Here is a 25,973-nt window from a genome sequence, read left to right as displayed (position 1 = left end):
AATAAAGTCCCAGTTTAAGTTACCATAGTTAAGTTTCTGTGACTACTGACTGTACAAAATTCATACATGAGATAAGTGAAAATATAAAAATTATAATTCTGTTGGGAGTAGTATTAAAAAATCATTTGTTTGGTTCCAAGTCATTAGGCAATTATTTTACTGCAAATGACACCTTAAAGCTTCCATTTCTTTTCTAACCTGCACCAGAAATGCTAATGATAGGTTCAGAAAGTAGGATTTTAAATCTCTAATGCTATTTCAAGTGTATTTTTGGTCTTCTCATTAGGTATATGATCATAAGGCTTCAAAGACACATAGTAAGGTAAATTGATGTGTACTCTCTTATGTTTGCATAGAAATAATATATATTTATGATATATGTATTTAAAACTCTGAAGGTAAACTTATGTTCAGAAAGCAATGATGCACTAGAATGGACTTTAAATGAACAATTTTACAATTAAATAATGATCCAGGCTTTAATCAAGAAGTTATAAGACAAGAGAGAATAAAATTTGGTGAAAAAAAAGTGAGAAAATACTTTTGTTTTAGGTGAAAGTATTTTATATAGAAATAAAAGGTCTTTTACTCCCACCCTTATTAGAATTACTTCCTGAAGCATTTATGAACCATATATATATATATATATATATTCTATATGTGTATTCTGTATAAATATTTATATATATTCTATATATGTATATATTTATATATATTCTATATATATATTCCATATATATAAACCATATATATATATATATATTCTAGCTATATATATATATGAAAACAGGAACATTTTGTTGATTTATAGGAAATGTGCAAAATGGAAGAGTTGGAAATAACTTTGTAAAGCAGCCATCTCTGCCTGATCTGACACACTAGCCATGGGGATTTTGAGAGATTCCCAAAATGATGTTCTTTGCACGTCAAAGCAGAAAGCCCATCATCAACATCTGTCTCTATCCTTTGGAGGTTTTCACATCATTAGATTTATGAACTGACCTATCCAAGATCTTAAATAATAGTCTGTATAATTTACACTGCTTATATTACATATGGTTTTACTATCTTTTGATTCAGCAATTGCTTTACAACAGTATTTAATGACTACAATGTACAAAAAAGAATTCTTATATCTTCTTTATCTAAAGAAAACTACTTTTACATGGAAGTCACTTTCTTTGATCTCAGTGTCTTTTAGCAATAGGTTCAGGGCACCAGAAACATGCAGGGTGCAGATTTATATTTTCTCTCTTACACAAATCAAGTGCAGATTTATCAAGCTGTGAAATATATTAAGTTCATAGTGTTTTAACAAAGGGTTACCAAACCTCAAGAACCTGGTGCGATTCAAACTACTTTCAGATGTCCTTTTAATTATATTAAATGAAAGTTTGAGTTGGCTTTGATGCTTATGGGCAAACATCGAAATCTCTTGAAAGAGCTGCTAAAAGTACTCCCCGTTGCTGTAGTTAATATACTACATTGTATGCACACCACTAGGCAATTTATTCTAGCCACTTTAACAAGGATATCCAGCCTGACAGGCTACAAAGAATAGTATCACAAGTCAAGCAAAGCACAAATCATTAGAAGACTCAAAAACTTGTTTGACATGCACCACAGAGCTCTTTGTCACACAGCCAATTAAGTGACCAAACAAGGAACTTGAAAATACTCATTAATTTTTTCCTAGCAGTATAAATGGAGGTTAGAATCTTTTCTTGTCTCATCCACCAAAGGCACACAAGTAAAACTGGCATAATTCAATTTTCACTTTGTCAAAGGTGCAAGTAGCAACTTTGGTTCACAGAAAGTATGTATTAAAAACCAAAAAAAAAAAAAAAAAGAAAGCAATAGGTAGAAACGTTTATGTATCCAGGCTTTAGAATCTTTTAAAATTCATCAAATGTTGACATTACTTTTATCACTGAAAAGCTGTATTTGTGTTTCTGAGCAGTTTCAGCAGCACCTGACATCCTTTTCTTTTGTGTGAGATAAGAACTTGAGTTGACTCCTGGATGCCATACTCTTCAGGCCCTCCTCCTTCTTAAGGTGTTCTTTAGTCTCTGCTGCTGGTTACTCTTCCTCTCCCGGATGTCATCATATGACAGTGTCCCGGGTCTCAGCTCTAGATTCTCTCCTCTCTATACTCATTTCCTTGATAAACTCATCTAGGAAATGAAACATTGACTGAAAATGCCACTCTAAGTGAAACATTGTTTTTGCTTTTGTTGTTTTCCAGTGGCTCAGTCATGTCCAACTCTTTGTGTTCCCAAGGACTGCAGCATGCCAGGCTTCCCTGTCCTTCACTATCTCCTGGAGCTTGCTTAAACTCATGTTCATTGAATCAGAGAGGCCATCACATCCCATTCTCTGTCATGCCTTTCTCCTCCGGGCTTCAATCTTTCCCAGAATCAGGGTCTTTTCTAATGAGTTGGCCCTTCGTCTCAAGTGGCTGAAGTACTGCAGCTTAAGTTTCAGCATCAGTCTTCTAATGAACATTCAGGATTGATTTCCTTTAGGGTTGACTGGTTTTTGAAACATTACTAAATGATTACTTCTAGCCTGACCGTTCAGCTAAATTTTAAGCTCATATACCTAAACTGCAAATTTACCATCAATATTGCATATCTGATAAGAAACTTAACATACTTCTTAGTGAAGTTCTTTTCATGTTCCTCTCAAATTGGTCACAGATAGACCATTTCAGTAAAGGGCAAATTCATTCTCCCAGTTGCTCAGGCAAAACACTGTGGGTCACTCCAACATCTCTCTTTTCCAGACACTTCACCTTACAATCCCTTCAATTCAGTTCAGGTGCTCAGTCATGTCCAACTCTTTGTGACTCCATGAACCACAGCACACAGCCCTCCCTGTCCATCACCAACTCCTAGAGTCCACCCAAACCCATGTCCATTGAGTCAGTGACGCCATCCAACCATCTCATCCTCTTTTGTCCCCTTCTCCTCCTGCCCTTAATCTTTCCCAGAAACAGGGTCTTTTCCAATAAGTCAGCTCTTCGCATCAGGTGGCCAGAGTATTGGAGTTTCAGCTTCAACATCAGTCCTTCCAGTGAACACTCAGGACTGATCTCCTTTAGGATGGAATGGTTGGATATCCTTGCAGTCCAAGGGACTCTCAAGAGTCTTTTCCAACACCACAGTTCAAAAGCATCAATTCTTTGGCATTCAGCTTTCTTTATAGTCCAACTCTCACATCCATACATGACCACTGGAAAAAATATAGCCTTGACTAGACGGACCTTTGTTGACAAAGTAATATCTCTGCTTTTTAATATGTTGTCTAGGTTGGTCATAACTTTCCTTCCAAGGAGTAAGCGTCTTTTAATTTCATGGCTGCAATCACCATCTGCAGTGATTTTGGAGCCCAGAAAAATAAAGTCTGACACTGTTTCCACTGTTTCCCTATGTATTTGCCATGAAGTGATGGGACCAGATGCCATGATCTTCGTTTTCTGAATGTTGAGCTTTAAGCCAACTTTTTCACTCTCCTCTTTCACTTTCATCAAGAGGCTCTTTAGTTCTTCTTCACTTTCTGCCATAAGGGTGGTGTCATCTGCATGTCTGAGGTTATTGATATTTCTCCCGGCAATCTTGATTCCAGCTCGCACTTCATCCAGCCCAGTGTTTCTCATGATGTACTCTGCATATAAGTTAAATAAGCAGGGTGACAATATACAGCCTTGACACACTCCTTTTCCTATTTGGAACCAGTCTTGTTCCATGTCCAGTTCTAACTGTTGCTTCCTGACCTGTATACAGGCTTCTCAAGAAGCAAGTCAGGTGGTCTGGTATTCCTATCTCTCTCAGAATTTTCCACCATTTATTGTGATCCACACAGTAAATCCTATTTGTTCCACTTTGAAAAAAAAGAAAAAATCTTGAACCAGAAACATTATTTGAGCATCCCATACTCATATCCTATTTTAGGTAGTTGTTATTGCCCAAATGGTTACCCTGTTTCAGCCCTTACTTTCCCTGCCATCATCTATTTTCTAATTTTCAAATGTATCAGACCATGTCATCCCTCTGCTCAGAAACCTGGAGTGGTTTCTTCTCTGTCTATGAGTAAAAGCTGAAGTCCTTACAAAGGTCTATCAGATCTGGGCCCTTGATGTCCTGTCATCCTTTTCTCTTTCACTTCATTCCAGTTGCATTGGCTTCCTAGACAACACAGGCATATTTCTACCTCAGAAACTTTCTGTTTTCTTTGCTAGAATGCATTTTCCTACATATCTTTACAGTTCACCCCTTCAGAGTTTTTCTGAAATGTCACCTCACCTCAGTGATGCATTTCTTGCTCTGTTTTTCTCCATAACATTTATTATCATCTCACATACCATATATGTACTGTTTATATTCTGCTACTAGATATTTCACCCTATGAGAGTGAACAGGCATTTTGACCTGTTGTGGGCCCTGCTGTTTTCCCAGTACTGAGAAGATTATTGTGCACATGTGCTCAACTAGTAATTCTTGAATGTTTTTGTTAACTACTGTGTGAGTTTTTTTTTTTTTAAACAGTTGAAGCTGAGATTGCTTTTACAGTGATGATACCTAGGATACAGATTTCTAGTGGATAATGAAGGTGAAACAAACAAAATAAATAAATGAGTAAATTTTAAGTCCAAATAAAATACAATAAGTAAAATCTAATAAAAAGAGAGCTTATTTCAAATACTTTGTAAGACTTAAGACATAGACTATCTACCTTTTAAAAAAATGCAAAATGGAAGGAAGGATGGGAAGAAGAAACCAGATTTGTGTCTTTAAAAAAAAATTTGTAGCTATTTACTAATTGTTAAATCAGTTCTTGGCCTAACTATGCAAGTAATAGTGGTTTCCAAAGAATGACTCAAAAGATTCACATCAATAACGATGCATGTGTACCCAGTCACTCAGTTGTGTCCAGGTCTTTGCAACCCCATGGACTGTAGCCTGGAAGGCTCCTCTCTCCATGGGATTTTCCAAGCAAGAATACTGGAGTAGGTTGCCATTTTCTCCTCCAGGGGATCTTTATGACTCAGGTATTGAACCCCCATCTCCCACATCTCCTACATTGGCAGGCAGACTCTATTACCATCAAGCAAGATTGACTATGAGCCTCCAGGGAGTCCACGCCACCTATGGGATTTGGAGAACAAAGGAAACTGCCAGCAAAAATCAAAACATATTTCTTAACTAGGAAAATGTTCTGCTTTTAAAGCATTTAAAATGGAAAAAAATGAATGTCAGTAAATTTTAATAGTTCCTTCAAAAGAATATAAAATAAGAATTTATGCAAAATGCTTTTCACAGTGATGGTCACAATGCCTAATAAATGATTTATTCTTCATAATATATCACTGTTATACTTAAGCATGGTTTTGAAGAAGCACTGGATGCACCAGGATAGAAGCATTAGTGCCTTCAGTGTCAGCTGTGTGACCTAGTTCCAGTCATTGGATCTCTCCAGATTTCAATTCACTCATCTTCACCTCTATGGGCCCTCCTGGTAATAATATATATGGTAACTACTTAATATGCATATGGAACACAAGCCTTACTTGTCTTCTCTGGAATAAAACTTAAAACCCTCTTCTAAATGAATATATGCATTGTGTCTGGGATATGGTAATGATATTTTAATTTGACATATGTGAATACCTATATTTTAATAGTCAACAAAACTTTTAGGGTAATCTAAAATTGCAACTGAATAATGAAAAATAAAATATATTGGACCTAGTTTTTTTATTTTCATTAAAATTCTTGATATAAAAGCATAATAAGTTTTAGGTGATTTATATATTATTTTAAAAAATCAAAGCAACTGACTTTTAATTGCTCACTTATAGATCAGTTATCATAGCTGACTATCGACAGTCCAGATTTCACTGTTACTGTGTGTGTGTGAAATAAAAAGTGGGAAGCAAGAAGTAATGAATGGATCTAGATAATTCATAAAATAGACACTGTACTTCTAAATAATTAAATGCTAAATGTATTTAGATGGTCAAAATCATATCTAGAAGAATATGTGCCCATGGAAAGGAAAAAAAAAATTTAAGTATCTTTTAATAAATTTTTTTTTCAAATTTAGTGCAAAAAACCTTTCTAGCATATTTCATTCCTATTTCATAGGTAGCTTAGAATGTGCTCTGAACATAGAAATAATAGAGAACATACCTTTAAAAGCCAAATAGACTAAAGATTTAGGTATTATTCAGTCTAGAATCTCACAGAATAATGATCTATACAAAAGGAATAGAAATAATGTCATGTATTAGCAAGCAGAGCATTTCCACTTCACCAATATTCTGTTTGTATTTGGTCTTATCAGATGTTTGGTCAATAGCTGAAACATTTATTCATAGCCAGTCAATTATAACAACAGGAAATCAGCCATTGAATAAACTGTGCTATTAATTTTCCATCAGAGATTCTTATTTGAATGACCATGCATTTCATAGATTTAAATATTGAAAGGCTAAGTCTAATTATTTCCAAGGCCCCATTAAAGAATAACATAGATTGTAATCAAAAATAATCCTAATATTGCTCAAAAATGATCCTCAGCTTTCAATTCTGAAGAGTACTTCATTTTTTTCTATCTATTGCACACACTAAGCAGTCTATATACATAAACCTCCCAAAGTAATTTCTTTTCCAAAATATTAGAAAAATCTGAACAGTTTCTTATATACAACGGTTCATTATTTTGTAAGAAAAAATACAAATTAAAAGGTTTTCTTCCTAACCTCTGTTATGCAGATATTTTTCCCCCTTTTAAATGACTGTCTCACACAATGCCCTTATTGTGAATAAACGGATACAGTTTAATTTCTGGACTACCAATCTGAGAACTAGTAACTTGGGTCTCGAGGACATCCTTCTTTACAAATGTAGTTGACCTTCCCTTTTAAACATGCTGATATATCCACATAGGGAATAAAATTTATAGCTACACAGTTTCATATTTTTCTTCCTTCTGATAAAGTTAACTTGTATATTGGAACCCACAGAATGGAAGCTGCCTCAGTAGCTGGGCCCATATCATAAATCTAAACCTGCATTTATGGGAAATGACTGTCAAGGAGCCAATCACAACCCTCTAACCCAGCTCATTTTACCCTAGAAAACTGGATCTGCTATCCTTATAAGGAAATCCCTAATTTCCTTTGCTTTGTTTTGAGTTGTCTCCATAAAACTAACTCTTGCCCAATGTCCTTCAGGAAGAGTGTGCTACTGACGGTGAGGCACTGACTCTGGCAACCCATGGATTGATTTACCTTGAATAAAGCAGAGTGAAGTCATTACTAAATTTTTTGTCATTTGACCTTGCCTCCCTTCCTTTGTTCTTTCCTTCACCTCTCTCCTCTCTTCTCTCTCCTATCTTCTGACATCCACGCCCTTCTTTTCCTTCTAAAAATAACTGTGAAGCTTGCTTCAGGGATTCCTTTCCACAAGAACTCATAAACATAGAAACTTTTTTTTTTTTAAATCCTGCTTAGAAACAAATTACAACATGTCAACTGAAACATTCACTTTGGGATTCATGTGTTTATAATGAGTGAAAGAATCAAATCATTACAGCATGTCTTGATCAATTTGGTACAGAAGTATAACATTCCAAGTATCCTGGAACTGTTGTCTCATTTGATTGTCATTTCTGGATGACTTGTTACTCAAATATTAACCAGATCAATATATGAATGAAATGTTTTCATAGCCCCCTCTGAAGAAATTGGAGATTTATATATTATATCCAACTCACCTTTCAATGATGATCAAAATTCTCATGCCAAAGTTGCATCTCTTTGCTAGTCTATGATCCTCTTGTATGATAGAGCACTGTTGCTGTCAAATTTCTTTTTAGCACATGCTCTTTCATATAGCTTTCCATTCCCACCCTCTATGCCCTCCCTGAAATTCTTCAAGTTCAATACGTTATCATCTTTCTGTCAGATTCCCATACATGCTATTGCCAACAGAGATAATTTAACAACTTAACACATTTATAAAAACGCAGAAAGTACCTGGACATAGGCTCTGCAAGAGCGCTCTCTTTTCTGAAGCTGAATCCATTAAGACAGCAGATTAAACACAGAATAGAAAAAACAAATTAGTGACAGAAGAAAACAAGAAAAATAAAAGAACACATCTACACAAACACCTTATTTTGTTGTGCACTACTTCCTAGAAGAGAATGACAGCTAAGCAGCAGCAAAATGTCAGCATTGGCTTGAAAAATATTAACCAATACTTTTCCAGAACCCAAGTGATAACTGGATGGTATAAAGCTGTTAACGATGGAAAGAAATTTTAGAATACATTTAGTAGAAGTTAGTAAAAATCAATATACTTTATTTTTTTGACATGATTCATTTCATATGAGGTTAGTTATTAACTTGTGGGCCACAGATGAAGATGTGTGAAGTAAGTAAATTATGTCAAGAATTTGAAACCCATTTTTTAAAGATAGTAAATTGTCTGTGGTTTAAAGATAATTTAGATAGTTAATATGTACCACAAACCATTTGTTCATACATACAAAAAGTTTTATTTATTGATAAAATAGAAATGCATATTCATTTGACTCATTGATTCTAAGAGACAAATACCAAGAGATAAGTAATTTCTGATTAAAAGAATGTGATTAATCTTCTGATTTATCTCTGTTTTTATTTCTTGAAGAATTTCTTTTAATGGTTTTGACGAAAAGATTTTACATATTTTAGAAACTTTTGTGGAATAACAAGACTGTGTTTATTTGTTTACATACAGAATGATGTTTTTCTGGGAAAAAGATTATCAGCAACTCATATTCAGTACCAAATATTTTTTTCCTGGTGATAAAATGAATAATTAATACATATATTTGTTCAGTTTAAATAAATGACTGCAAATTTTATAAATTAGATTGTAGTTTTCCTCCTCTTCTAGTATTTTTTTTCCTTCAGTAGCCTTGATTGTTGAAGGAGAAAATTACCCATTTTTAAGAAGCAGTTACTCTGATACCTTTTGTGTGGCTAATACTCTCCCAACTTTAATTCATACATTCTTCAATGAGCATAGAGTAGTGACTCCTCTAAAGAATTAAATGAGTAATGAGTACAAGTAAATTGCCAGTGTTGTCATTGGATCACTGACTAGCGTCTTGGTTTAAAAGGTCTCTAAACTCTCCAGTATTTCAAAGTGGAACACAATCGATTTGTACCAAGATGACTTTGCAAATCTGTTGGGTTATAACTGCTTCAGGGAACAGTGGGAATCACAGAAAATGGTAGCAAGCCAGGAAGCATGTGAATAACCTTTGCCATTCCATCTCTTTACCCCATCATGCAAATTAACATATGACAAACCACATTATATAAACAACTGAAAAGAGCCAAATAAGAAACAAAAGAGAGCATTAAAAAGCTTCACAAATGGAAATTTGCCCATTATGTAGTTATTTGATATTCAGACTAGGCAAGCTGATTAGCTGTAGCCTGTTAGAATGTGACATTAATTGCCGGCTTTACCTGATATTGCCAGACATCAACATCATTTTTAAATAAAGATACAAAATATTCTATAACAAGTAGTGTTATGGATATGTAGCATTAATAGAAATTACTACTTCTAGTACATTATAATAACAATAGCTGGCAGCGATATTCATTAACAGCATTCAGTAAGCCTTGGTAAAATCACAGCATGCCCAGATTACATAGACAGCTGTGGATTATATTCTGTCAGGGGCTGGGCTGAGATTCTATCATGGATGTGAGTGACAAAAATAACTCCTTTTCACTTAGCATGAAAATAACAAAAAAAACCACCCTTAGTAATAAATTCTATCTAACTGATAAAACTGAATCTATTTTTTGAGGATGAAGTTGCAGAAAAAACTGCTAGATAAAATATCTAGCTTTTTTTTTTCTTTAATGTCAAACAATCATCATTTAAAAAATGTCTTCCATCTCATGAGACTCTTAGTCAAATAAGACAGAAAAGAAATAAACATAACAAAGACCACTCTGTAAAGTTATTTTTTCATTCTAAAGGGGAATATTCATTCAGTGAATTCCACAGGATATTAGTCTGTTGCTGCCAAATTCTTGCTGTTTGAAGTATCCCTGATATTAAGATTATCCCTGATATTTAAGGCCTTAAAATCCAGTTTCAATAACTGATCATCTTTATTACAAAAATGCCATTAAGAGAATATATGTTATCTAATGGCAGCAATTCTATTATCTTTTCACAACGTGAAATTTTGTTACATAAATGATACTCCTTATAAATATATATAAAACATATTTTATACACTTAAATACAGTGCTTATATCTGTATAAGTTATATACAAAATTCTTACATATGTGTATATAATGTATATAAACATACGTTGTAGATTTATAGCTGTAAATTAAAACACATAAAATTCCTTAAAATTTAAAAATATTTTTATTACTTACAATTCAAAGTTGCTGAAACACATTAAAACCTATTAAGTTATAATGGTAGTGATGCAAAATAAGTTACTTAAAAATCAAAAGGAAAATTAAAACAAATGCTTTGTCCAATGAGCTTTTAAATGTGATATGAATTAGGTTAAATTATTTTTTTAATCTATAATATAATGAACTGATAATGTATTATGTATATCTTTTCTCACTGTTATTTTCTAAATTTCTCTTTATTGATTAGATATTTGTTTTACTGTTAATCATATTAATAAAGGCTTGAAAGGGGGAAAAAAAAAGAAATAAAAGAAGTGGCATTTATCTATATTAACCATGTCAGAATTTAGCATCCAGAACAGGATTCTACAGAAAATGAATTATAATTCAAAATATATTTAAAGAGATTATGATTTATTGTTCCTTAGACTGAAAGTCAAATAAGGGCATTATAATGAGAGAGTGAAGTGAATTGAATATAGCTAGCAATTTTCTTTAGAATGATCTAATTTTATGGAAAGAGAGAAATTAATCAGGGAAGTCTCACTGATTTTACTACAACTTTAAAGATGCATGTAACTAAGGTCCTTACCTTGTTCAAACTTCGTGCGGCACTATCTTTTCCACCTGGAGTCAAGTTCCGGAGTTGTACGTCTAGGAGGCCTACCAACTGATCCATGGCCCGGACAGAATAAGTGATATCTCCAGCATTCAAATGATTTCTTGTCTGTTCAGCCAGTTCTCTAGCAATGTTGGCAGCTGTCTCTCCAGATTTCAACTACAATTTTGAAAACAGAACAAAAAGGAAAGAGATCTTAAGTAATTTTATTGGCTTCTTTGGACAATTGTTTTTGCATATGTTATAATCATTGAGGTAAGTAAGTTATTAAACTCCTTCTTTATTTGGTACACATTCCCTGAGTTTTCCTGCTAATCCATTATTTTCTTTAATAACTAACTTGAAAGTCATGCCTTTAGGAAGCTCCTCTTGAGGAATCTAACTTCTGGAAATGATTCTCAATTTACCCATCTGAGGGGTTAAGTCTAAGGTTTGCCCAGTGATTTTTCTCTATGCATTTCTAAATTGAACATTGATGAGTTTGTGTTGTGAACAACTGTGTTCTCAGAGAACAATACACATTTTCCATTATGTCTAGTTTAACACTTAGTTTACAAGGAATACTCACTGTCTGCTAAACTCTGTGAAAATGTAATTCCAAATAAAAACTCTGTTATTTAAAATGGTCTTCATCTTCTTACTAAGTAAGAGATTTCACCTCCCATGTACTTGGTAGCAAACTGTTGCTTAGATTCTATCACTTTCCTTCTCTCAAACTACGTGCTGATTTTTTAAGTATATTCTATAAGAATTGTTCAAATTGTCAACAATCCAAAGATGTTAAAAGAGATAAAATTTATATGCTACGATCACTTGAACAAATTTGACAGCTCTGGGTAATAAGAAGATAGGAATATATACTAATTTGTAAGGAAAGCCTGTAAAACTTTTTTTAAAAAGGTAAATAAGTATAATTTTCCAAGTTACCATGTCCTTGATCTTTTTAAAAATTAAACTAAAGTACAATTATAACATATTAATGCAATTTAGATATAGGTATGCAATGCAAAAATAATGAGTGTCTCTTCTTTTGACTCTATACATTCCCACTTTCTAGAGATTGTTAATGGTTTGGCATATATCTTTCCTAATTTTAGTCTGCCCTACTATTACTTATACAAAAGTGTCATTATTTAGAACATTTTCTTTTCTTCTCTTTTTCTGTTTTTAACAGTCTGATATAGAATTTAGGATCACAAACAGAAAGGGCTTCTCTTTGTAAGGCTATCTTCCTAATCAATATTCAGAAAGCTGTAAGGGGTACAGCTTTCAAAACTCAAACTGGTTACCACTATTTATGCAGGGATACTTAATATATTTGCAGCAGGACTAAATGTTAAAGAAATAAATGAATAAATTGGAGCAAATTGGAATACCTAAATTGTTAACAATCACATTCTTAAGCTTATAGAAAATCCTAATTCAAATATGCAAAAATAGCTTAGTAACCAAGTGTTGGCAAAGATTTGTATAAATGCGTATGACAATCATAAACTACTATTGGATGTGTATGTTTGTATACTTCTTATGTAAATTATAGTGTCTATTAAACTCTGAAATGTGAAGACTGTATAAGACAGAGATTTTTCTTATCACTATCAGCCATAAGAAAATAATCCCATTGTTACGAAAGGGAAATGTTCACATATATTCATTCCAGCTTGCTTATAATAGAAAACAAAATGGATTATATCTGTGCAAAACTGGACATATATATAAAAATTATGGAATACTATACAACAGCTTTGTAATAAAGAGAACAATACTGTTAACATCAATCTTCAACATGTAATACTGACTTAAAATAAATGCAAGTATAAAAATTATAAATATATACTAATATATATAGGCATGGTATTTGTGAAATATGAATATTACTTAAGTAGCATATAAACATGCTATGAAAAATAAATATTATATGTAGATTTTTGTGTGTTTATATATATATGTGTATGTTTAAACACATAGGACAAAATTGAAAGATGGAAATCGAAAGAAGAATCATTTTCCTCAATGCTTAAATTTTACAAGAATATATAATGCAAGAAGAATATGTTAAAGTATTATATGGTTAATTGGTACTTTTTAAAAACCTTTAAAATGAAAAAAGACAGAAATACCTGCACTAAGTTTATTGAATGTGTAAAATATCAGGGCCTGAAAAACTAAGATGCTTGTAACACCAAATGGAATACATTATAAGGTTCAAGGATAAATGTGTAACAAAGTCAATGTAGACCAAAGTAGCATTCATGACCCACTGATGGATCATGAAAGTACTTTGAAGCAGTCACAAAATGATATAAATGTGATTATAATTCATATATTTAATCATTATATACAATTTAGAGCTATTTACTGGTAATCTATTAACTCACTTAATGATTTATAAAATTCACTATTCATCAATTAAATTGGTAAAATGCTAGTATTCACAAAGTGTTCAGATTCAGCATTCCATCAATTAAGTCTGAACACCTGATACAATTGCTTAGCAATGTTACAAAACCCCTGTGCACATGAGTATCCAGATAGCTGGAGTTCCTATAATATCCCAAAAGAATATTCTTTTAATCAGTGCACCATGCACAGAGTCTTGCATTTGCTATCGTGTTCCACCTATGCTATTCTCATAAAAATGAACATATTTGTGAAATTACTATTGTTTTACTTTGTTAAGCATTGTGCTCTTGTGTAATTGTTTTATTACCATTGTTACTATTAATCATTATTATTGTATTGTTTTCTTCTATGTCTTTATTACCACATAGTACTTTTTCTATGAGAAAATGTAAAGGCATATGCACCTCTGGAGTCTTGTGATTCAGTTAAATGAGCCCTTTTGGAAAAAGGCTGGAATCTACTAGAATAAGTAATAGGCTTTAGCACATTATCTTCAAAACTGAAGATTCAAGTAATGACTTTCATTACAGCTATCAGGGAACATTATAAAAAGAAAAATTACTTAACAAACAGAAAAAAAAATAGGTATTTTCATATTGCAATTCAATTTTTTTTGGTTCTGGGTAGTTGTACAAACTTTGTTTTCAACATTAATTATTATAATATTGGGATAGGACATGATAAGATAAAAAAGAAGGCTATATAATTCCCTAATATAAAAATTTAATTTTTTTTTTAAAATACAGTAATGAAAGAGCTGAAAATATAGATGACAAGTCAAAATATAACTGTTTTCAACATAAAAGATAATGATGTTGCCAATGTATGTGTCAATGACAGATAGTGTGTTGTTGTAAATGCTGAATCAAATACAAAAATCATCAGTAATTTATCTTAAAAATAGTTATTATGTTTTTGCATTCAGGAAGTGTTTATGAATTTATGAAGAATAAATCAAATTAATTCCACAAAAGAAGTCTGGAACTCAAAGTTCACTAACAAGAAAGCTGCAACAGAAAAAAAAAAAAGTACAGATAAGTTATAAAAAAAGTTTAAAATAAAAATGTGAAAACCATATTTAAAGTAAAATAAAAATGGATATAACTATTATTATGATCCCTGCTTCCTCTTAAAATTGAAGAAACTGTAGTAGTAATATTTAAAAAGTTTTAAATATTAAAAATTAAAAAATTATTTCATTCATTTAACAATCATTTGGACACTTATTTCCTAAAGAAATAAAGTCAAATGTTACATGTAGTTTTGCTCACATTCAGGAACCTCACATTCTACTGCTTGGTATGCGGGGTACATAAAAGCAGATGGTATTAATTCAAAAATGCAATTATAAGATAATTTCTGTGAGGTTTTATGGGAATATAGTACAGGGGTAATAAAGACCTGGAAACTAGGTAAGAAAACAACAGAAAATATCAAATAAGTTGAAAGTTAACAGACAAGTTGAGGGTGACCCAGTAAGATAAAATTCTGATGGGGACTGTGGAGAGAGCCAAGAGGATGCTATATAAGTAAGTGAACTCTAGAATAACCATGTTTTGGGAAGACAGGGTACTAAAAGTAGAAAATAAATTTAAAAAATATTTTATACCTTCAGAATTCAATCTGCTACCAACACAGAAGAAATTGTGTATATGTATACATGTACATATGTATATATAGTCATACATATATACATACAGTTTTAAAGAATAAAACATTTCTATTTATAATTTCAAAAACTGTTCTATCATTCTATATGTTCATTTGTTATTTAACCACAATTTGAATTTCTATGAATAACACTACACTAATGTCTGGGGATAAAATGGTAAATAAAGTGGTTTCACATAATAAAAGAGCTATTAATAAATTAACTGCACAATTATTTAATTTTAATTTTTTTGAATTCAATCCAGAATCCCAGTGCAGCGGATCAAATTTAAAGACAGCTTTTTTTTTTTTTCGTTTATTTTTGGCTGTGCTGGGTTTTCGTTGCTGCTTCCCGACTTTCTCTCGTTGCCATATATAGGCTTCTCCTTGCGGTAACCTCTCATGTGGAGCACAGGATCTAGGGTGTTCAGGCTTCAATAGTTGTGACGCATGGGCTCACTAGTTGCAGCTCACAGGATCCAGAGTGCAGGCTCACTAGTTGTGGCACATGGGCTCAACTGCCCTGACACAGGTGGGACCTTCTCAGACCAGGAATTGAACAGGTGTCTCTTGCATTGCAAGGTGAATTCTTAACCACTGGACCACCAGGGAGGCCCTAAAGGCAGTTTAGCCTGGTGTCTGAAGTTAGGGAATAATTTAGGAAATACTTCTCTGAGAAAGACTGTTTAATCTGAAGAGAAATAGAAAAGAGAAAATTAGGTTGGGATGAGGATAGGGGCTTCTAGGCAGAGAGAGAAGCTTTTAGGAAAGAGATGCAGGGAGACTTTAGGGCACTGCACGAAGGGTACTTGTTACTGGGGTTCAGGCAGCTGGAGAGATGAGCAGGAGCAGAACAGTAGTACTGCTTGAAAGGCATGATGATGATTTTGGGAAATTGTGCTAAGAGCGATGTGAAGGTATCAAAAAATCTAAATAGGAGTGGTCTACTCAGGCTTATATTTGAAACGGAACTCAGTGGAATGGATTAGAGGGTTCAGGAGTGAGTGAAAGGGGACCTACTATGAAGCTAACACAGTAGAAAAAGCTGTTGTGGATTAGGGTTGGAACAGCATGGGAAATGAAGTGGCCTGATTTGGGAGAGATTTACAAGTACAGACAGGCTTACTCTCTGATTGGATGTGTGAGTGAAATGAGAGAGAGGCACCAAGAGTCTTTCCAGGCTTCTTGTTAATGGCAGTGGTGCCATCAATTGGATTCTCTCATAGCTACTATTCTTCACAGCCAAAGATGGAGAAGCTCTATACAGTCAGCAAAAACAAGACCGGGAGATGACTGTGGTTCAGAGCATGAATTCCTTCTTGCCAAATTCAGACTTCAATTGAAGAAAGTAGAGAAAACCACTAGACAATTCAGATGTGACCTAAATCAAATCCTTAACGATTATGCAAAGGAAGGGAGAAATAGATTTAAGGGACTAGATCTGATAGAGTGCCTGATGAACTATGGATGGAAATTTGGGACATTGTACAGGAGACAGGGAGCAAGATCATCCCCCCAAAAAAAGAAATGCAAAAAAGCAAAATGGCTCTCTGAGGAGGCCTTACAAATAGTTGTAAGAAGAGAAGTGAAAAGCAAAGGAGAAAAGGAAAGATATGCCCATTTGAATGTAGAGTTCCAAAGAAGAGCAAGGAGAAATAAGAAAGCCTTCCTTAGTGATCAGTGCAAAGAAATAAAGGAAAACAACAGAATGGGAAAGACTAGAGATTTCTTCAAGAAAATTAGAGATACCAAGGGAACAATGCAAAGATGGGCTCAATAAAGGACAGAAATGGTAGGTACCTAACAGAAGCAGAGATATGAAGAGTTGGCAAGAATACACAGAAAAACTGTACAAAAAAGATCTTCATGACCCAGATAATCACGATAGTGTGACCACTCACCTAGAGCCAGACATCCTGGAATGTGAAGTCAAGTGGGCCTTAGAAAGCATCACTACGAACAAAGCTAGTGGAGGTGATGGAATCCCAGTTGAGTTATTTCAAATCCTAAAAGATGATGCTGTGAAGTGCTGCACTCAATATGCCAGCAAATTTGGAAAACTCAGCAGTGGCCACAAGACTGGAAAAGGTCAGTTTTCATTCCAATCCCTAAGAAAGGCGATGCCAAAGAATGCTCAAACTAATGCACAATTTCACTCATCTCACATGGCAGTAAAGTAATGCTCAAAACTCTCCAAGCCAGCCTTCAACAGTACATGAACCATGAACTTCCAGATGTTCAAACTGGTTTTAGAAAAGGCAGAGGAACCAGAGATCAAATTGCCAAATCTGCTGGATCATCAAAAAAGCAAGAGAGTTCCCAAGAAACATCTATTTCTGCTTTATTGACAATGCCAAAGCCTTTGACTGTGTGGATCACAGTAAACTGTGGAAAATTCTGAAAGAGATGGAAATAACAGACCACCTGACCTGCCTCCTGAGAAATCTGTATGCAGTTCAGGAAGCAACAGTTAGAACTGGACTTGCAACAACAGACTGGTTCCAAATTAGGAAAGGAGTACGTTGAGGCTATATATTGTCACCTTGCTTATTTAACTTGTATGCAGAGTACATCATGAGAAACACTGGGCTGGATGAAGCACAAGCTGGAATCAAGATTGCTGGGAGAAATATCAATAACCTCAGATATGCAGATGACACCACCCTTACGGCAGAAAGTGAAGAAGAACTAAAGAGCCTCTTGAAAGTGAAAATGGAGAGTGAAAAAGTTGGCTTAAAGCTCAACATTCAGAAAACAAAGACCATGGCATCCGTTCCCATCACTTCAAGGCAAATACCTGGAGAAACAGTGGAAACAGTGGCAGACTTTATTTTTTGAGGCTCCAAAATCACTGCGGATGGTGACTGCAGCTATGAAATTAAAAGACGCTTGCTCCTAGGTAGAAAAGTTATGAACAACCTAGACAGCATATTAAAAAGCAGAGACATTACTTTGCCAGCCAAGTTCCATCTAGTCAATGCTATGGCTTTTCCAGTAGTCATATATGGATGTCGGAGTTGGACTATAAGGAAAGTTGAGTGCCAAAGAATTGATGCTTTTGAACTGTGGTGTTTGAGAGGACTCTTGAGAGTACTTTGGACTGCAAGGAGATCCAACCAGTTCATCCTGAAGGAAATCAGTCCTGAATGTTCATCGGAAAGACTAAATGTGAAGCTGAAACTCCAATACTTTGGCCACCTGATGCGAAGAACTCACTCTTTGGAAAAAGACCTTGATGCTGGCAAAGATTGAAGGCGGGAGGAGAAGGGGAGGACAGAGCATGAAATGGTTGGATGGCATCACTGACTCAATGGGCGTGAGTCTGAGTAATCTCTAGGAGTTGGTGATGGACAGGGAGGCCTGGAGTGCTGCAGTCCATGGGGTTGCAGAGTCGGACGCAACTGAGTGACTGAACTGACTGACTGATAGCTACTATGACTTTAAGGTTCAAGCTCAGTTCAAAGGTTGCTTATCCAGACCAGGCCTGCATGAAACATATTCTTTCCAGTGGCATCCCAAAGCTACTCTTTTTTCGGATTGTCCTATTTATTTCACTCACCACAGTTATTATTATCTTATTTGCATACAAAAATATACACATATCTTACATCTGCCTCAAGTCTTCTGTGCAAAGAACCAAGACTGAAATAGTTATTTCGCTTATTCTAGCTTAAAGACATCATTACAATGTCTATCTCTAACAATTCTTTTAATAAATTCTGCTAAAATTATTCCTCAGAAATAAGTACATGCATACTGAGAAATCTTATAAGTTTTGTGAGGATTAGTAAATTAATGCCTGTATTGAAATGGTGGGATTATACCTAAGGCTTGAATAGGGGAGGGGAAACCCTGCTGCTGTAGTTAAGGATAATAATTATGACAGAGATGGATACTATTTGCATTTCAAATTTTGACACAAGAAAAAACCATTTTATTTGAAATAAGCTTTGACATTTCATGGGATTTTATACATCAAACATTAATTAGGTGGCAAAGCAATTCATGGAGGAGATACAGTGTTTAAGTACAAAGCTACCATTTCTTTGAAAGATCTACCTATTTTTCTATGAATCTGAGTCAAGTGGGTTTATAGATGATAAAATGCCTCTACCTTACAATTGAATGTAGGCTAATTAAGCTTGAAGATATGGAAATGCCACAAATCTCTGATAAAATTAATAAGCAATTTGCTTTTATTCCATAGTAGATCTATGGGTGCTAAAAGAATGGTGAAATTAAGATCTGGGTACAAGCTTCAACCACAGTTCCAAAACAAACGGTTGGTTTATTTTGTACTGTAACCTGAACCTGGGGCTTCCCATGTTTTGCTAGTGGTAAAGAATTAGCAAATGCAGGAGACATAAGAGGTGTGAGTTCAATCCCTGGGTCGGGAAGATCCCCTGGAGAAGGGCTTGGCAACACACTCCAGTATTCTTGCCTGGAGAATCTCCATGGACAGGAGCCTGTGGGGCTACGGTCCATAGGGTTGCACAGAATTGGACATGATTGAAGCAACTTAGCATGCACATATTATAAAACAGCAACACCATTTCTAGATCTACACATCCTTCTTTAGAAAATGCAGGAAGAACCTTATATTATCTCAAAATCTGTCAGTAACTTGTGTGCAGACAAAAGAAAAGATACTTTAGTTTGCTAGAAACAGAAAGACTATTTCCCAGTAACAATTCAGGTGTTTCTTTTGCATATAATACTTGGACCAGTTAATGAAGTAGGAAGCAGATCTCACTTTACATGGAAATATTATAAATATGCAGGGTCTTCACATTTATAATTTCATAGTTTTCAATTGAAAAAAAAGATATAAAGGATTGTAAAGTACAATGAATTCTTTACAGATATGCAAAAATAGAAAATATAAACTCCGTTTTGAAGACTTGAATCCAAGCTACAGGTCAAACTAAAGCCAGAGATTATGATTTCAGTTGAACAGTCTTTGAGAAAGGTGAGAAAATCAGATATTTCATCACATGTATCTGAGAAGTCAGAGCTCTAAACTAATTTATTGGCTTCCATAAACAGGAAAATGTTTTTAAAACATTAATTTCAAGATGTGTGTACTCAGCTTCACTATCTAATCTTTTTATCCAATCATCTATTTATCTTTGTATCTACCTTTCTGTCCACTTGCCCATCCATTTGTCCACTCACCTACCAATTTCTCCTTCCTTCTCTGCTCCTACACTTTCCTGCTGCTGCTGAGGTAAATTTTTCTTTTTGTATTTTGCTTTTCCTTTCTACACAAATTTGGCTTCTTATTAAATCTCATGACTATGAAAGTATTATGGCCAGCATTTAACAAATTTCTTCTGACTTTAAAGGCTTACATTTTCTTTAGTGACATGTAATCTACTCTATAATATCACTCAAAATTTAATCTATCATTTCACCCATATATAAGTGGCCTGACTTCATTTGTGAATCACAAAACCATCAAGATTTTGTGCTTGGTTCTTCCCTCCTTGCCTGACTGCAGGAGGAAAAAACACAACTCATTTCTTAAGAAAAATGATAATGTTTGCTTTTTTCCAACTAAAGTAAGCACCGTGATCCATTTATTTATTCCTATTTGCAGCCTACAGTGGTACCCACAAACTTGGGTAGCGGAAACTGAACATACTGCTCAAATGAGAGAATCACTCCCTCTTTTTTTCCCCTCATCTATACTGTTATTGGGGGTAAACAGTGTTCCTCTACTTTAAAAATTCTCAGAACTACAGTGAGTGGAGGAGGGGAGGAATAAATCAGATATCTATTTCACTTTAAGTTTTTCAACATTGCATAAAACATAAGAAAAAATGGGGAGGTCAGAGCAGAGGAAAGAGGATGGAGTAAGAGAAAGGAAGGAGGGAAGGGAGAGACAGTGAGGAGAGGAAGAGGAGGATGAGAAAGGGAGGACGGGTGAGAGAAGCAAAGAAAAACTGAACTCTGCTGGATACTTTCCATTTCTTAAGTTAGGGAAGACCACTTTCCATCCTCCTCCATCCTTTTCTCTTAGGAAATGGACTTAACATGATATGTTTAAGACATCTCTCCCTCTGGCTTTTGTTTGGGTTTGGCTAGTGGAGAGGCTCAGAGAAGGCGATGGCACCCCACTCCAGTACTCTTGCCTGGAAAATCCCATGGGTGGCGGAGCCTGGTAGGCTGCAGTCCATGGGGTCGCGAAGAGTCGGACACAACTGAGCGACTTCACTTTCACTTTTCACTTTCATGCATTGGAGAAGGAAATGGCAACCCACTCCAGTGTTCTCGCCTGGAGAATCCCAGGGATTGGGGAGCCTGGTGGGCTGCCGTCTATGGGGTCGCACAGAGTCGGACACGACTGAAGCGACTTAGCCGCAGCAGCAGCAGTGGGGAGGCTGGGCAGGTGAAGCCAGTTAAGAGGTGTGGGGTGGGTGAGATCAGAATATTCCCCTAGGTCTTTTCTGAAAAGTTGCCTGAGGCTAGGAAGTGTCTCTTGTCTAGAGGTCATCTTTCCTCTCAAAGACACTGTTACCAATTTTCCATCATGCCTTTGATCTGGCAACCATAGGCCTGGGGTTGGGAAAAGCTCCATCCGGGTTCCTAGCATTGGAATTCCTCTTAATCCCTTGCAGTTCACCTTTGTTCCCTCAATATCACTGTAAACAAGTTCCCTGCACAGGTTCCATCTGTTTGCTGTTGGGACTTCGGTACTGAGGGAGGAAATGAGTAAAAGGATGAATTCTGTGGAAGATGCTTTGGAGAGGAGGGAGAGAAAACAGAGACAAATCACTATGGGAAGTGCATGCAGATTCTCTCTCAGAGGTTTACAACATCAATATTTAAATATGTTGGAGTTTCGTGGTAGCCTGTTCAACTACCATTATGTTTAATGAATGGCATAAATAGTCGGAGGTATAATGAATACACCAAGGAAAAGAGTGGAGAGAAGTGAAGAGAGACTAGCTAAGTGGTTATGGGATATAAAGGCCATCATGATCTATTCATCGTGTAGCTAGTGTTGTTGCTAAGCATGACATCTCAATAAAGGTAGAACCAGTTAAACACCAGCTCAAGCGCTGACCCGGCAATAAGCACATAAATCGATTTCCAGGGCTCAAAAGCCCACTATGAAACGTTTGACAATTCTACAAATTTATAAGTAATCTAGCTAAGGTATTATAAATTTTAACTATCTAAACTGTATAATCTTAATATATTTTTACAGATGCTATAAGGATTATACAGAAACCCTCCAAAAGAATGGAACATATCTGTTATAAAATAAAAACATTCCATCCCTAAATCAAATGGGCAACAACTGTCTGGTCTTTGCAAGGAACTGTGTCTTCTGTCATAAGATTAGAAGGTCTGCAGAGGAAAGGAAAGAATTAAGCAATATTATCAGTTAAAGTCAGCAGTATTTTCTGCAATGAAATATGCCAACCATATTCAAGAATTAACGTTAAAACACAGCTTTCTAGGTGAATTATTACTGAATTAATGTTAACCCCCAGGCTAAGTATGTAGGGAATATTTTTTAAAAGTTGCTAATGTAAGGTGATATGCTACTGATCTTTTAATCTGATCACATCCAGTAAGAGTTATTTGCCCTGGAGTCTGAGCTACATTGTAATAAAATCAAAGAACATAAAAATTGTGGCAGGAACAGTACTGAAATTGGAGAAGCATCATTATGAATAGCAACAAGTATGGAGATGCATATGTAAGAGGGTAACTGGAGTCAATATAACCACTGGTCTTCCATGATTTAGGGTAAATAGATAGTTATGGCTCATCTGCTAAATGATCTACTGGGTAGATATTTATGGATTATTATACAGTATATTATTGAGGATAAGCCTGGTTAAAAACAAATAGAGAAAAGAGCAAATGGCACAGACAGGCTTTTAGTGAGGCCATCACTTGTAATATTTCTCAGGAAAAATCTCTTTCAAAAATTCCTCAGCATAGCTAATGCGCTATAGAAGGACTCTCCATTTTAGGAGTGCATAAATCTGCACAAATTGCTATAATAAGGATTCATCCCATAGCCCTTTTGGCATAAATGCACATCTGGTCTCTGTTTGTAATGAAATCAGTTCAAAGCTCCACAGTGCATTAATAATAAAAATGCTCAACATATTGCAACCAAATAAGCCCTGCAAATTTGAGTCTGCAAGATTCTGTCACACATGTGTATACTTTTAACACTGATAAATGAATAGGTTACAGAACATTTATCAAATGGATTAAGATTCCAAAGGTAGATTTTTTTTTCTTTTGGTAATTATAATTTCCACAGGAAAATCCATATGTATGAATACTAGAAGCTTTTGCTTGTTTGATTTATAATACCTCTTAGACTTTTATATCTGTAATTCACAATACCATAAAATTTGTATTAATAATAAAACTATTATAAGCCATAATGCCAGTTTAGGGGAAATACACAGATTTGCCCTTTAAGAACAACAAAATTCTAGAATTAGCTCACAGCATATTAGAACTGTCATTAAATCTTGAGTTAAAATAAAATGGGAGAATTTTTCCACATTAATTAAAACAAATATTGACTATTTTGTTTTTAGCTGTTATATTCAACAGGATCTAGAACTGTCAAAGCCTTCCTTGACAATCGCATGGTTTACCTTCTGTGTTATATGGTTGACCCAAGGAGAAGAACAGTTGCTAAGGTCTGGTCCCTGGGGGTCCCAGATTCCATCAGGAGCCAGGCAGAGATAAGTTGATACTCCTAAAATAATGAGAAAAATAGGTCTGCTTCAAATATTCAAACAATCTTTCTTATAATGACTTTATGTCCATGATATTTTTACATATGAGCAAAAGATAAGATTGTGATCATTGAACTGAGGTAATGACTATTAAAGTACCATTTATAGTGCCTGGCAAGCAAAGCAACTATCATTAGAAAATCATAACACAACACTCAGTATTTTTAAAGCATTTACGGACAACTACACCAGCTAGAGAGAATAATTTCATGAATTAAATGAATAAGCCTCCACGGGGCTTATTGCTTGAGTTTTCAGATATAAGGTAGCAGCTGAGTCATAAAGGAATCACTCTGCAAGGTGGGTAAGGGCATTCCAGGCAAAGGAAAAATATGCTGTCTTTGGGAATCAAGTGTTTTGAATTGAGGTCTGCTGGGTAGGGGAGTTGTATTTAATGGAGTTGGAAAGGCTGGCAGAGCCAGACCGTAAACGCCCTTGTCTGTCATCTGCGGGTGTTGGAAAATCAATGAAGGCCATTAAGCAGAGGAGACAAATGGGCTGATTTAGGTTTTAGAAGGATAACTGTGGCAGCAGGATGGAGGATGAATTTCGGGGAGTGATGCGGGGGCTATGAAGAAGCTATCACAATAATTCAAGTGAAAAAAGACTGTGTGGACCTGGACACAGGATCAGCAGAGGGGACAGGGAAAGGGTAAAAATAAGACCACAGCATAACATAGTCACCTGGGAGGGAGGGTTTCAGGTTTTCTTTAAATCTCTTTCTTCATTTTCACAGAAATATAACAACATATTTCTGTAGTTTGCTAACTGCTTTCAAAGAAAAAGTACTTCACTAAGCTCTACAACAAACATCTGAAGAAGTTAATGCTATTATTATTTCTCTTTTAGAGATAAAGGAATTGAGGTCCAAAATTAGGGGGACAGTTCTAGAGAAATTAAAAATGTTTTCTGATTCCAATACCATAGAAAACAATGGGGCTAAACACTGTGCACCTTCATAAAGGGAAGGGAGATTTCAGAATAATTTTAAACACTTTGCTGAAAAAAATTTAATGTGCACTTTTATAAAAATCAATATACATCTTCTGATCTTCCCATCACTTTATATACATACCATGGAATTCAGAAGTATGTATCCACATTGAAACTTTGTTAAGACAAACCTGTTGAAGTAATCAAATCAATGGAATCCAGAGACAGAGTCCTAACAATGCCAGTCTAATGACATCTATAGCATATGTTTTATTTACATATTTTATGGAATAATTCAAATTTTATGCAGGGTGTCAAGTATTAATTTTATGATGATTTATACGTAACAATAAGAAATCAAACTATTTCTGAGTTTTGGATATTATGAACTGTTCAGTTCAGTTCAGTTCAGTTCTGTCGCTCAGTCGTGTCTGATTAAGAGTGGAAAAAAAGCAGGGGGCGGGGAGGTGGTGGTGGAGGGTAAAGAGCTATCCTGTTCTTGACTGTTCCCTACAGAAAACAATGCAGGATTGATGTCTCCAGTGGTTGCTGGGTAAGAGGTGGTTGGCTCCTGCCAGCATCATCCCTGACAACAAAGAGCCTCTGATTATTAAGGCCAGCTATGAGGACTGGTAATAAAAGATAGTTAAAACTTTTCTCTTGTTAAATGACATGTAGTTCCAATGATTATCTAATATAGAAGTCCTCAGTATAGTTTTGTGTAATATATAGTTGATGGTAACAAGCATGAGAACTAGCACCTCCTCTGTCTAGCTTTGTGTAATCAACATTTGATGGTGACAGGCATGAAAACTAGCACCCACTAACCCAGTGATTTAACTCCGAGCTTTTGTGTAGAAGAGCTGGCTCTTTGGAAGTTGTGCTGTGCTGTGTTTAGTTGCTCAGTTGTCTGACTCTTTGTGACCCCATGGACTGCAACCTCCCAGGCTCCTCTGTCCATGGGATTCTCCAGGTAAGATTACTGGAATGTGTTGTCATGCCCTCCTCCAGGGGATCTTCTCAACCCAGGGATGGAACCCAGGTCTCTCGTATTGCAGGCAGATTCTTTACCATCTGAGCCACCAGGGAAGTCCCTTTGGAGCTTAATTGAAATTGACCTAGAAACTGCACAGCATG

General features: G+C 35.2%; 1 protein-coding gene across 1 annotated transcript in view; it reads right to left on the bottom strand.

Moving 5' to 3' along the window:
* The window catches only part of ADGRL3 (adhesion G protein-coupled receptor L3), a 579,390-nt gene that overhangs the window by 154,315 nt on the left and 399,102 nt on the right, over positions 1–25,973 (bottom strand). The window contains exons 9-11 of the mRNA XM_052642093.1: positions 23,760–23,863; positions 11,044–11,229; positions 8,042–8,080 (exon numbers count right to left, since the gene is read on the bottom strand). Of these exons, the coding sequence (XP_052498053.1) occupies positions 8,042–8,080; positions 11,044–11,229; positions 23,760–23,863 (329 nt within the window). The remainder of the gene's footprint in view (positions 1–8,041; positions 8,081–11,043; positions 11,230–23,759; positions 23,864–25,973) is intronic.

This window comes from Budorcas taxicolor, chromosome 6, assembly GCF_023091745.1.
Source record: "Budorcas taxicolor isolate Tak-1 chromosome 6, Takin1.1, whole genome shotgun sequence".
NCBI lineage: Eukaryota > Metazoa > Chordata > Mammalia > Artiodactyla > Bovidae > Budorcas > Budorcas taxicolor.
The sequence above is the reverse complement of the archived record's forward strand: the minus strand, read 5'-3'. Positions and strand labels throughout refer to the sequence as shown.